The 12909-nt window shown below is 50.9% G+C and overlaps 1 protein-coding gene across 3 annotated transcripts in view; it reads right to left on the bottom strand.

Moving 5' to 3' along the window:
• The window catches only part of ZER1 (zyg-11 related cell cycle regulator), a 28148-nt gene extending 15255 nt beyond the window's left edge, over positions 1-12893 (bottom strand). Inside the window, exons 1-4 of one of the 3 annotated variants that reach the window (XM_069582220.1) lie at positions 12764-12893; positions 4535-4785; positions 1430-1681; positions 8-158 (exon numbers count right to left, since the gene is read on the bottom strand). In XM_069582220.1, coding sequence (XP_069438321.1) covers positions 8-158; positions 1430-1587 — 309 coding nt within the window. In that variant the 5' untranslated portion in view covers positions 1588-1681; positions 4535-4785; positions 12764-12893. The remainder of the gene's footprint in view (positions 1-7; positions 159-1429; positions 1682-4534; positions 4786-12763) is intronic. The other 2 variants (XM_069582218.1, XM_069582221.1) reach the window with 2 other exon arrangements.
• Positions 12894-12909: the final 16 nt, after the last annotated feature.

Here is a 12909-nt window from a genome sequence, read left to right as displayed (position 1 = left end):
GTCTCACCTGCTTGCGAATGGCCTCCAGGTCCTGGTCTTGCACCAGGTCCTCGCGGAGGTGGATGCGGGTGAGGCGGGTGCTGCGGGGGTCGGAGAAGAGGCTGAAGAAGCTCTCATGCGGTTCAAAGTTGCAGGCAGCGTTGACCAGCTCCACGTACCTGGGAGGGAAGGAAGCCTGGTTCAGGGAAGGCCCCTCGCCCTCCCTTCAAGGCCCAGCACAAGCCTCGCCTATCAAGACTTCCCTGATCAAGCAACAACCTCCATCTCCTCCTCCTCATAGTACCTGGTTGGATCCTGAGCGGTGAGTTTACGGGTGGCCCCAGGACCCGGGAGTCCAAAAGTAAACTAACTAGTGATGAAGGGCCTCTTATCACTGGCAAATCCCAAGCTCTTCCCCACTAAACTGTAGACACTTCTGTAACAAACATGCATATCTGCATTCCCTGTCTTCTTTAAGCCAGCTTCTGATTCCTTGATCAGTCCCTCTCAGGACCCCATCCAACAGCAAGACTGAGCCGAGTGGTCTGGAGCTCTGAGCTGGGTACAGGGCAAGCATTCAGTAATAGTTCTGCTGAGATACCAGTGGAGGCAAGAATCCTGGACTGGTGGGAAAAGCTGTGGAGTCAAACACTCTAGAATCTAAATCCTGGATTGGATGTTCACTACCTGGGCAACTTCACGCAAGTAACTGAACTTCCCCAGACCTCAGTGCCTTTACCTGTAAAATGGACACAACTCTGGTCTGCACAGTGTCTAATCTAGTGCCCAATCTACATTAGACACTCAGAACACTTTTTACAAGCTGGGCTCTTGGGTCACACATAGGTTCCCACTTTTATAGGCAACTTTCTGGGCTAACCATTTCCCTCTGGGTAACCTGGACCGAACCCCGAGAAGTCAGGCATGGATATTACTCTTCTAGGAGTCTCTACTAGTGGGGAGTCCCTTGGAGAAGTCACAGAGAGCATTTCTGAATGATCTCATCCCTGTTCAGGGGTAAAGCAGTCAGGTACTGGTGTGTAAACATGTAATACACGTTCAGGTTCACACAGAGACATGTGTGCACAGGCACATACACACATGCATGGACACACGTGCACACACACACAGAGGACAGCAAGTACCTCCTTCATTTACATAAGAAGTTTCTACATCCTTTTAATGCAAACTGGCAGTTTCACACTCAAACCTGCCCTGTGCACCAGCAACCCACGTGTGGGCACACACATTCCTTTACGTGCACACCCTACCACACACATACCAACATGTGCAATGACAACTTGATGGATACAGACAGGCCAGTGCTCTCCTGCACCCATGGATAGCCATGTGCGTGCACACCCCCAAGGGGGCACACGCAGGACTCCCAACCTCTCTGCTCACATCCATGCCGAGGCTCGGGCCCTGCCCCAGCCCTGCGCCTGCTTACTCGTTGACGAGCCGGTCACAGATCTCGCTGGGCAGGAAGATGTCTGGATGCAGCCGCAGGGTCTCCTTGTCCAGCAGGTAGCCCAAGGTGCCGTCCAGGTTGCGCAGGCAGAAGTCGGTGCAGAGGGCCATCAGGGACTCGGGGGTGTCGGACGCCATGCTGGGAGCCGGCAGGTGGGCCACACTGGGACAGGGGCCCCCAGGGGCAACAGTGATGCCCTGATACTCACAGGATCATTGGCAGAGCTGCGGCCTGGGGAAGGGGAAAGAAGTTAAGCGAGCCACGGGCAAGGGCCAGGACCCCAGCTGCCCTAGGTCTGGCCACTCTCTGAGTAATAAAGCCAAGGTGCCTGGAAGGCACATACAAATTGAGCAGTTTAGGGACTTCCCTGGTGGTTTAGTGACTGAGAATTTGTCCTCCAATGCAGGGGACACGGGTTTGATCCCTGGTCAGGGAACGAAGATCCCACAAGCTGTGGAGCAAACCGAGCCCACATGCCGCACTACGGAGGCTATGCTCTAGACGTCACAACAAGAGAGAGGCCCGCACACCAACGTGAAGACCCAACGCAGCCAAACAAATGAGCAAAAATTAAAACCAAAAACCCAAATTCAGCAGCTTAGCAGGGCCAGGGCCCAGGACTCCTGATTCCTCCCTCCACTGCCCCCCTGCCCCACCCCACTCTGATGCGCTACCATCTACGCGTGATTTGACCTGTGCAAAGAGCAGGGGGCCTCGGTGGAGCGTCTCCGTGACTTCCCAAAGTCTGTGAGCTGAGGCCTGTGTTGGGGACCCAGCGCTTGGGTGGGGCTGACAGCAGCTTTTGCTACCTGTTACACTGGGGTGTCCGCTACTGTGTCACCCACCTGTCTAGAGGTGGGGACACTCACTGTGTGCCAGGGTTTAACAGACAGGGCATCACCGCATCTCACCGGATACGATTCGGAATGAGGGCTCCTCCCGGGGGGAAAGGAAGATACATGACCACAGAGAAGCTGTACATTAATGTTCAGCATGGTACGATCCTGAAGCATCAAAAACGGAAACAACTCAAATGCCCATCAACTGACGAATGGATAGATAAAAACACGGTATAACCATGCCGTGGAATCACTCAGTGGTGACGGATGAGGTGAGACATGCACGCTGCAACCCTGCACCTTGAAAAAGACACACTAAGTCAAAGAAACCAATCCCCAAAGGCCACCTACTGTATGATTTCATTTGCATGAAACGTTTGGCCAAACTGTGGGTAGATCAGCGGTTGCCTGAGGCTGGGAGGCTGGGGGGTGGTGCAGGGAAACGGGGAGTGACTGCCAAGGGCTGTGGATTTCTCCTTTGGGGTGAAGAAAAATGTTCTAAAATTGACCCTGGTGACAGTTGCACAACTCTGTGAATAGACCCAAAACCCACTGAATGGTTTACTTTAAGTGGATGAAGTGGACGGTATGGGAATTACCACTCAATAAAACTGTGATTAAAAAAGCAAGGTCGCGTCAGAGAAACACAAATGCTATATGATATCACTTACATGTGGAATTTAAAAAATAGAATGAACTAGTGAATATAACAGAAGAGAAACGGACTCACAGACATAGAGAACACACTAGTGGTTACCAGTGGCGAGAGGGAAGGGGAAGGACGAGATGGGGTTAGGCGTGTAAGAGCCACAGACTATCAGGTGTAAAATAAATAGTGTACAAGGATATATTGTTCCAACGTAGGGAATGTAGGCCAATATTTCACAGTAACTCTAAATGGAGTGTAACCTTTAAAAACTGTGAATGAGTATGTTATACATCTGAACATACAACAGTATACATTAACTATACCTCAATTAAAAAAGAAGTGGGGACGTCCCTGGAGGTCCAGTGGTTAGGACTCCATGCCTTCACTGCTAAGGGCCCAAGGTTCAACCCCTGGTCAGGGAACTAAGATCCCACAAGCTGTGTAGTGTGGCAAAAAAATAAATAAAATAAAATAAAAATGAGGCACAGTTAGGGAGTTTGGGATGGACATGTACACACTGTTATATTTAAGATGGATAATCAACAAGGGCCTACTGCATAGCACAGGGAACTCTGCTCAATGTTATGTGGCAGCTTGGATGGGAGGGGAGTTTTGGAGACAATGGATACATGTATATGTACGGCTGAGTCCCTTTGCTATCCACCTGAAATTATCACAACATTGTTAATTGGCTATAGTCCACAATAAAATAAAAAGTTTAATTAAAAAAAAAATTGGAACAGTCTCCGAGAATCTTCATTATCTTGAGGTCGGTAAAGTTTTCTTAAAAGGACTCATAAGATAAAAATGGGAAACTGATATGCACTGAAGTGAAGAACCTTCATTCATACATACACAAAAATTAATTTGAGATGGACCACAGACCTGTATGTGAATAGTTAAACAAGTAGGCTTCTAGAAGAAAACATAGAAGTATATCTTTATGATTTTAGAGTAGGTTCTTAAATAGGTCACACACACAAAAAACCCATAAAGAGAAACTGACAAATTGGACTGCCTCAAAATTAAGACTCTTTTCATCCAAAGGTACCATTAAGAGAGAGAAAAGACAAGTCACAAACTAGAAGATGTTTCCAATAATATATCCAACAAAAGACTTGTATTCAGAATATATAGAAACATCTGCAGATCAGGACACAGAATCCAATTAAAAAAACAGGCAACGGACTTGGACGGGCATTTCCTAAAGGATAAGGAAACAAACAGTAAACATAAGGAATAAGAAAACCACAATGAGATGCCATTTTGCAGCCATCAGAACAGCTCCATTGGAAACAGCAAAACAGGCAACACTGAGCCTGAGTGAAGCTATGGAACAAGAGGAGGCCACCCACGCTGCTGGTAGGCGTGTGAACTGCTGTGAACTGTGAGTGTAACTAGAATACTGTGAGACGCTGTTACAGCTGAACACGCACACACGTTCAGGGCTCAGCAGCTCCACTCCCAGGTATACACCCACCAGCAAGGCATGGACATGTTCATGGAGAGATAGACAGAATGTCTACAGTAGCACTATTCCTAACAGGACAGAAGCTGAATGTCCAGACACGAGAATGAAGATTACGGTCGACTCACCAATGGAACATGGCACAGCAATGAGAACGCACCACCTCTCAGCAGCCTGGATGAGCCTCACAATGCTGAGCAAAAGGAGCCAGACGCAGAAGAGTGTATACTCATTCGCTGAGTGAATCCACTTATGTTTTACTTCCTTATGTTGAAAACCAAGATAATCTGGGAATTAACTCCCTGGTGGTCCAGTGGTTAGGACCCCACACGTCCACTGCAGGGGCATGGGTTCCATCCCTGTTTGGGGAACTAAGGTCCTGTATGCCATGTGACATGGCCAAAAGAAAAAAAAAAAAAGTTTTTTAAAGGAGGAAAATCTAATCTGTGGTAGCCAAAGTCAGGACTGTGGTTATTTGGGGGGTTTGACTGGCTGCTGAGAAGCTTCTATCCCTTATCTGAGTGCTGGGCATACAGGTATGTGCATTTTGTCAATATTCAGAGAGCTGTCTATTATGACGTGTGCACTTCTAAAAATGTATATTGCAATTCAACAAAAAAGAAAATGGCCTGGACACCAAAGAGGTCCACATTTAAAACGGATTCGGGATCTGGGTAAGTGATATTCCAACTGACTATGCATCTTCAACTACCATAAGTGGCTAAGAGAGAATGAAAACTGAACCTTCAACTCCAAGTGGAGTGAACAAGACAGGAAACAATCAACCATTTATAGAACCAAGGACAGTCAGGAATTAGTCCCAAACCATTTTCCTATGACAGTCTACGTCAGAAAAGGGGAGAAAGGAACTTCCCTGGTGGTCCAATACCTAGGACTCTGAGATCCCAATGCAGGGGGCCCTGGTTTAATCCCTGGCCAAGGAACTAGATCCCATATGACGCAACTAAAAATCCTACATGCTGCAAGGAACATGGAAGATTTTGTGTGTCGCAACTAAGACTCAGAGCAGCCAAATAAACAAAGATCAAAAAGAAGTAGGAGCGGGGGAATAAGCAAAATGAATCTATGGTGTTAGAAGCCAGGGTAGTGATTACCTTTGCAGGAGGCAGTAATCGGAAAGTGACAGGGGTCTCTGGGTGGGCTGGGCTCGGTGTGTATACTTGCGGAAATTCAGACTGTCTGCTCAGGCTCTGTGTGCCTGTCCTAGTCTATAGTACCCTTCAATAGTTTTTTGCTACTTTTTTCAAGTGAAGGCTCTGTGGTTAGACAGAGCCGTTTCAATTCAGTTCCAGTTTACTTGTAAATTATTCAACCTCGCTGGTCCTCAGTTTCCTCATCTGGATAATGGGGACAACAATCCCCACTTCACAAGACTGTTGGGAAAAACACCTCATCTCAGGCGTGACACAACTCAGTGAACACCAAGTGGTTATGACCCCACCTTACAGAAGAGAGACTCAGGCTCAGAGAGAGGGGCTGTCCAAACTGGGACAGAAGCCTCGTCTTTTGGACAGCTCTGCAGGAGGTGAGGCCCTGGCAGCACCCCTGGCTTCTTGGAGCCTCTGCACCCACATCTGAGGCTTCTAGGCTGCTTGGGAAACCGAGTGGGTGGCCACAGAGCTCTGTGCCCTTTGGAATGGCCAGTTCTAAGTTCTGGCACCACTGGGGACTGTGCTCTAAGAGCTCTGGAGCCAGGCCAACCCAGCTTCCAGTCTCAGCCCCACTGAGGGCTGGTGAACTGGGGCAAGCGTCTTCACTTCTCTGTGCCTCGGTTTCTTCTCTATAACAGAGAACACCATCCATGTACAGATAACACGGAACAATATAGAAAGGGTTTAGCATGGTACCTAGCACATAGTAACTGCTCACTAAAAGCTTTCACATCGCCATCACCGTCATCATCCCTTTCTCCTGCCTCACCTGCCCTGGCCCCTAGCGCAGGGTCTGCACCCCCAGCTCCAGGCCCCGGCTCCTCTGGCCTGGGTCTCCTGCCCCCAGGCTCACTGTGCCAGCTGTGCCACCGGTACCGTGACACCCTCGAGGAAAAGCACAGTAAACAGACAGCCTGGGCCCTGCCTTCCCTTGCTTGCACTCACTCTCAGATCTTCAAGAGGGCAGCAGCCTCTTGCCCGGGGAGCTGGGCCCAGCATGCGCACCGCTGGCAGGGCCACGCGTCCTGCTGGAAACTGCCGAGTTCATCTCTTCAAGCAGTCACTCAAGGCCTCCAGAAGTGGAATTAGCTCTGCAGCCTGCTCGCTGCCTCCAACTCCCTACTCCAGCCACACTGGCCTCCTGCAATGGCCTCCTAGCAATGGGCCAGATGCACAGGGTCACCTTCAGACCTTCGGTCATCCACTTTCTCCCCTAAACCCCGTTCCCAACCCCCAAAACACATTCCTGCCCCTCATCCAGGAAGCATCCCCCAACCGCTCCAGCCCACGCTACCTTTGAACTCTTTACTCAGCTGATGTCTCCATAGCCTCACGCCTTAGTGTTGCTTCCTCCGGGAAGCCTTCCCTGACCTGCCCAGGGTTCTCATGCTGGCTGCCCCCACGGGCCCTACCACAATTAACATTTTGAACTGATGTTGGTTTAACGATCCAGCTTCCATGCCAGCCAGCCAGCTGCATGAGGGCAGGAACCAGGCTGTCTCTTCTGGCCCTATCCCTGACTTGGCCCAGGGTTACTGTCTATGGAGCACTGTGGGCCTGAGGGTGAGTGAAATCAGGCAGGTCTTGGTCCTCGCGGAGCACATTGGTTCTGGAGGGAGACAGACACCCCCACCTAGGAAGCACACAAACACACGCCATTGGGCCCCATGCTCTGAAGGAGAGGGTGGCACCTGGGGCTCTGGGTGCCCGAGCCCCAGGGGACCTGCCCTGGGCTGAGGAGTCAGGGCAGGCGTCCTTGGAAGTGACATTTCAGCAGCAGCGACCCAAAAGATGAGTCATAGTTCACTCCGGTGGCAGGGAGAGAAGGGAAAGGCATTCCAGGAAGAAGGATAAGATGCTCCCAGACTGAAAGGGCAGAGGGTGTGGGGCCCTGGCACCACAGGCTCGACTCCACAACTCTGAGCCGAACAAAGGCCGCATGCCCCATGTGGGCACGGCACATGTGTTGTAGGGTTTCAGCACAAGCGGGGAACCTGGGAGGCAAGGCGTGCTCTCGGATGCTCCCCACCCACTGTGCCCGGGACAGTGCCAGCACCCAGGGGGCAGAGCAGAACCCTCCCCACTCTGAACGAGAGAGCTGCAAGGGGTTTGCCCTTTCTGCAGGACAAGCCCAGTCACCTAGGTAGCCACTCGGCCCTAACCTTGCTCTTCAGCTGGAAGAAACACCAGTTTATCAGCCGCCAAGATGAACCAAGTGCCTTCAAAAGATAACTGGCCAGATGGCACGGATCTGGCAACCAGCTTTTGGCAGCGCCAGCCCTGCTACTGGGGGCGGGGATGAGCTGGAGGAAGAATGGGCCATCCATCTTGGCACAGAGGCTGAGACACCTGGGGGCCCCCCCTACTTGTACCCCTTCCAGCCAGAGGTGGGCATCTCTACCTACCCCAGGACTAGCCCCTCAGGCTCTGTATTCTGGCCCGCCTGGCCATTTGGGATTCTGACAACTGGAGATGGAGAGAACTCTGATTATAACAGAACAAGCACACAGCAAGGAGAACCCTGTGTCTTCCTCCATCCCATCTCTTGCCTGCATCTGACAGGAGCTGACACCCTGGGGTTGGGGGGCAGTGGGGAGCGAACAGTAACAGCCGCCTCCAAGTCGGCTGCTTCCAGTCTAAGCTCCGTACAGCTTTATTTCATATAGTTTCTAACTTAACCAACAAACGACATTCTCTAGGATCCTGTGCTTGTGGCTAATTCATCGCTTGTATAATAATTTGTCTAATGACTCCACCCTCCCAGCCCGGGCTGGGCCGCAAGGATTCAGGAGGAGACGAATCCTCTCTGCTTCCACCCTCCTGGACCCTCCGGGCCTGGCCTGTGCCTGGCACATAACAGAATAAAGGTTTGCTTCTGCCCCAGTTGCCACATTAAAACACCCTGAGGTAGAGATTGTTACTCTGTATTCCTATGAAGACACTGAGGCTTGTCTAAAGTCACACAACTAGCAAGAGTGGGATGCAATCCAAACCTAAGCCAAACCCATGCTTCTCACCAAGCCATCCAGTCTCCTGTCCATCCAATGGAAGGGGAAGGGAATCTGGGATCCAGAGGAGGGTGCATGGGACCCTGCCAGTGTCCTGACACCCAGCCGACAGAGGCTGGGGGAGCCAGAAGCTCTTAAGCGGTGCCCACCCTGTGAAATATTAACCCAGGAGCTACAGGGAAAACCCAAACAAATATCCTATTTACAGAAGCTGGAAGCTTTCCAGGAGGGAGCAGATCACAGGCCAGACAGAGTGGGTGGGAGGCTACTGTGGAGGGGGTGAGGGCAGGTGCTGGGGGCAGGGGTACAGGCGAGGACCTGAGGGCATCCCAGAAACTAATCTCCAGGATGGGTGACATTAGGAAGATGTGGAAATGGAAAGTGCATCACCCCTCACTGGTGTACAAAGAGGCAGAGTGGCCACGGGGGCACCAGCTGCAATCAAACGGCGATCAGTCATACTAAGCACCATATTCTGAGGACCCTGCTAAGTACTCCGCATATGTTAACTCATTTAATTCTCCCAACAACCACATGAGGCAGGAGTTATAATCGACCACTCACAGATGAGGCAGCTGAGACTCAGTGAATTGGCCACAGACTATGTATATATACCCAGGTCCATGTGTACATATCAGTTATGCATACGTGTATTCATTACTCCGAGACCCAGAATTTTGTGCTTTCCATGCATGTGTTCATTGAAGCCACAAATAACCTACAAGGACCTATGATTTTGTTCTCCAAATGAAGAAACTATGGCTCAAAGATGTGTGATGATGTGCCCAAGTCCTCCAGGAGGAGCTCGGCTCGCTCCATCATTATGCTGTGGGCAGGAACCATTTCTGCAAGCCTCAGCTCCCCCTTCTGTAGCATGAGCCTTCGCCTCCTTACAACCTGGACTGTCCTTGGGCACTGAGCATAGATGATCAGGCATCACTGGTAACTATCCTACAGATATATTATTTTTTGACCACAGGACTAAAAGCTTCCTGAAGAAAGGACCCAGTGTAACTCATGGGGTCTCCATGACACAGTAACCACGTGACTGGTTGGTTGCAGGTGAAGGAGCCTCAGCTCCATGAGGTCCCCAGGCAATGTTCGCCAGCCTTAATATTCATCAGGGTCCTTATCTGTCCACGAGTTGCCAACAGCACCTACCACATGGGTTTGCTGAGGAGATGTGATAAAATAATGGCAAGAAGGTGGTAACCAATAATTATGGAGGGATTTCCCAAGAATAATGCTTGGAGAGATCGTTATGCCCATTTCTGAAGCTGGAAAAATTAGCGTCAGTGATTGAACCAGTCACAGGATATTGGTCTCAAAGTAAATGCTCCAACAGGGGTCTCTGAACTTGCATTTCAAGAGTCAAGAGCAGCTGAGGTACTGAAGTCCTCTGCCCCAAAGTGAAGCCTGCAGAATTGTGGTGGTGCTAATGACAAGAGCTGTTCTAACCTCTGCAGGGGACATTAGAGTGCACCACGTGAAGGTCGCTCAGTCATGTCTGATACTTTGCGAGCCCATGAACTACACAGCCCATGAGATTCTCCAGGCCAGAAGACTGGAGTGGGTAGCCGTTCCCTCCTCTAGGGGATCTTCCCAACCCAGGGATTGAACCCAGGTCTCCCGCATTGCAGGCGGATTCTTTAACACCCAAGCCACAAGGGGAGCCCGTTGGAGTGCGCTGAATTCTTTTAAAACCTGTGTCTTGTTTCATTCTCCCAACAGCATAGAGCCAGAACAGACACAGGAAAAATGGAGGCCCAGGCAGGGGACAGAACTTGTTCAAGTTCACGCAGTGAACCAGCTGCAGAGCTGGCCTTGACCCCAGCTCCCTAGATGACTGGCCCAAGGTTCTACCCACGGCAACTGGCTCCAGCACCCCAGCCCTCAGAGTCAGCATGCTATGACTTTTCATTTTCAAATCCTCTGGCCCAGCTGCCCGCTCAGCTTATGAACCCAAGCTTGTTGACATACTCCAGGCTTGGGGGTTGAGGAGAGAGAGCAACCACTACTGTTCCACACCTTATCAGGCAGGCTGCAAACATCTCAGCCTCTGCTGGGCACATCTAGGATCAACAGTCTCCATCAGCCACACACACCCCAACCACATGCCAACATACACTGCTCCCTGTGACCTGTCTCCACGTCATATCCATGTCGACACCATCATTTGGCCTATATTATGTGGAAAAATGGGGACTTGCTGGGCCCTTAAAAAAAAAAAAAGAGCCCCCATAACCTCCCACTGGCATCAGAAAAGCCAGGATCCAGCTACTATGCCAGTGATGTGCAACCACTGTTCCCACTGAGGGGTGACAACAAGTTTCCGCTTTGTCTCCCCTACTGTTCTCCAGAATTCTACAAGTTCAGAGAGGCAGCCAAGAGCTAGTGACATCATCAGCTGGTGCTAAAAAGAAAGGCTTTGAGACAGACACATGCAAACATTTCCTCACCATCGTCACTGCCATCAGCATACCTGCAAGACTTACTGAGGACTTACTATGCACCAAACAGTGCACCAAGCACTTTAGGACATGACCTCTCATTTAGCCCAACAATCCTATGCTATCGATGAGGACAGAGAGGTGGGAAAAGGTCCTCCGTCCAGTTCTCATAACCAGCAAGCAAGTGGTATGACCAGATTTAACTACAGTACTCTATTTCCATCCTTTTTAAAATTTATTCCATCAATGGTCATTGCAAAGATGGAGAAAGGGTACTTAAAACGGCAGGCAGAAGACAACGGCCATTTGTCACCTAGAACAAATCTGTATTTTCTCTGACCACCAGACACTTCAAATTAGTGCAGTTCTGAAAGGTGTCCCATTAGATATCTTATGACCCTCCATCACATGAACAGCCCCTGACACCCTCCCCACCAATGTCTCATCCATACTCTTCTCTGACTTTCTTGTCAATCACTCTTTCCCTCCTTCACTCTGCTCCAGCCCTACTGTCCTCCTGCTATGTCATAAAACCATCAGATTTTCCACCTCAGGACCTTTGCACTTGCTCCCTCCCTCCCTTATATCTCTGCTCAGACATCACCTTATTAGAGCCCTTCTCTGGATCACCCTCTATAAAAAGGGCAAACCCAGTATCTGACCCTTTCCATGGCCCTTCCTGCTCTATTTTTCTCCACCCTACATATATTTTTCTCCACCCTACATATATTTTTCTCCATCTTATATAACTTTCTGATTTGCTGAATGAACGAGTGAACTGGAACAGAGAGACTTCTTTACCAACTGACAACCACCTCCTGCTCTCAAGTACAGCCTGCTATGACCCTTTTCAAAGCTGTCCTCAATACTCATTCTAACCAGCTTGAATCCTGAAGAGAAACACTGTTTCTGAGGAAGACCACATGGGGGGAAATTTTTCCATGGGGGCATCAGACATTCCCTCTGTAATTTAAAAATCAAACACCGTGCTTACTGGCACAAAGACTGGCTATCTTGGATACCTTGGGCCCCAACGCAGCCAAGTCAAGTTCCACCCACAGAGCTGTAAGCCAGCAGTCAGTTTCACTTTCAACTTACCTACCGGACTCCCTTGGCCCTTAGGCTTTATACTACACCACCCCTTTCCCACCCTGTTGGATTCCCACCACCACATTCGTGTCATCCTTGAGTTTTCAAGCACTGCTTTGGGGGAAACTCAAGCTCATCCAACAGGTAGGAGGGGCAGAGGATGGTTCTTCCATCCCTGCATCTATCCCCCATTTTGTAGGGGCCATGGACAGGGCGTCATTTTCTTTCTGGACGAAGGGTGCTCAGGTTTTTAAAGGCACGTTTCTCAGACCTGTCAGCAGGGGTAGACCAGGGAATTCTCCCACACCTCTGGCTCAGATGGACCTTTGCAAACGATTGCAGCGACGATGGTGAGGCACCGGAGGCAGGAGGAGAAAGGGGTAGGACGCAGATCCATCCCTTGGCCCCGGGAACGAACGGGGTGTGCTTTCCTCGGCGAGGAGGCGCAGAGGATGCGGCCCGGGGCGAATCCCGAGCCAGAGCTTCTGCGGAGGCAAGGGATCTCACCACGCTAGGGCCGGGGTCTGGGGAAGACCGGGGGTCGGCGGGGCGGAGCTTGGGAATCCCAGGGAACGGATCCCCGGGCGGGATGGGGGTCGCGCCGTGGCGCGGGGAGGGAGGGACCCCGTGGCCGTTACCTTGCCCTTAGGGCTGCGGGCGGGGCGGAGGGCGCTGACTCCGGGGCCCGGCCCCACCCCCGATCCGGCTCCTACGGCTCGGAGCCTGCAGCCGCCGCCGCCTCCGCTGTCAACAAACCCCAGGCGCGTCACTTCCGGGGCCGCCC

Source organism: Ovis canadensis, chromosome 3, assembly GCF_042477335.2.
Source record: "Ovis canadensis isolate MfBH-ARS-UI-01 breed Bighorn chromosome 3, ARS-UI_OviCan_v2, whole genome shotgun sequence".
Lineage (NCBI taxonomy): Eukaryota > Metazoa > Chordata > Mammalia > Artiodactyla > Bovidae > Ovis > Ovis canadensis.
This window is presented reverse-complemented; position numbering and strand designations above follow the sequence as displayed.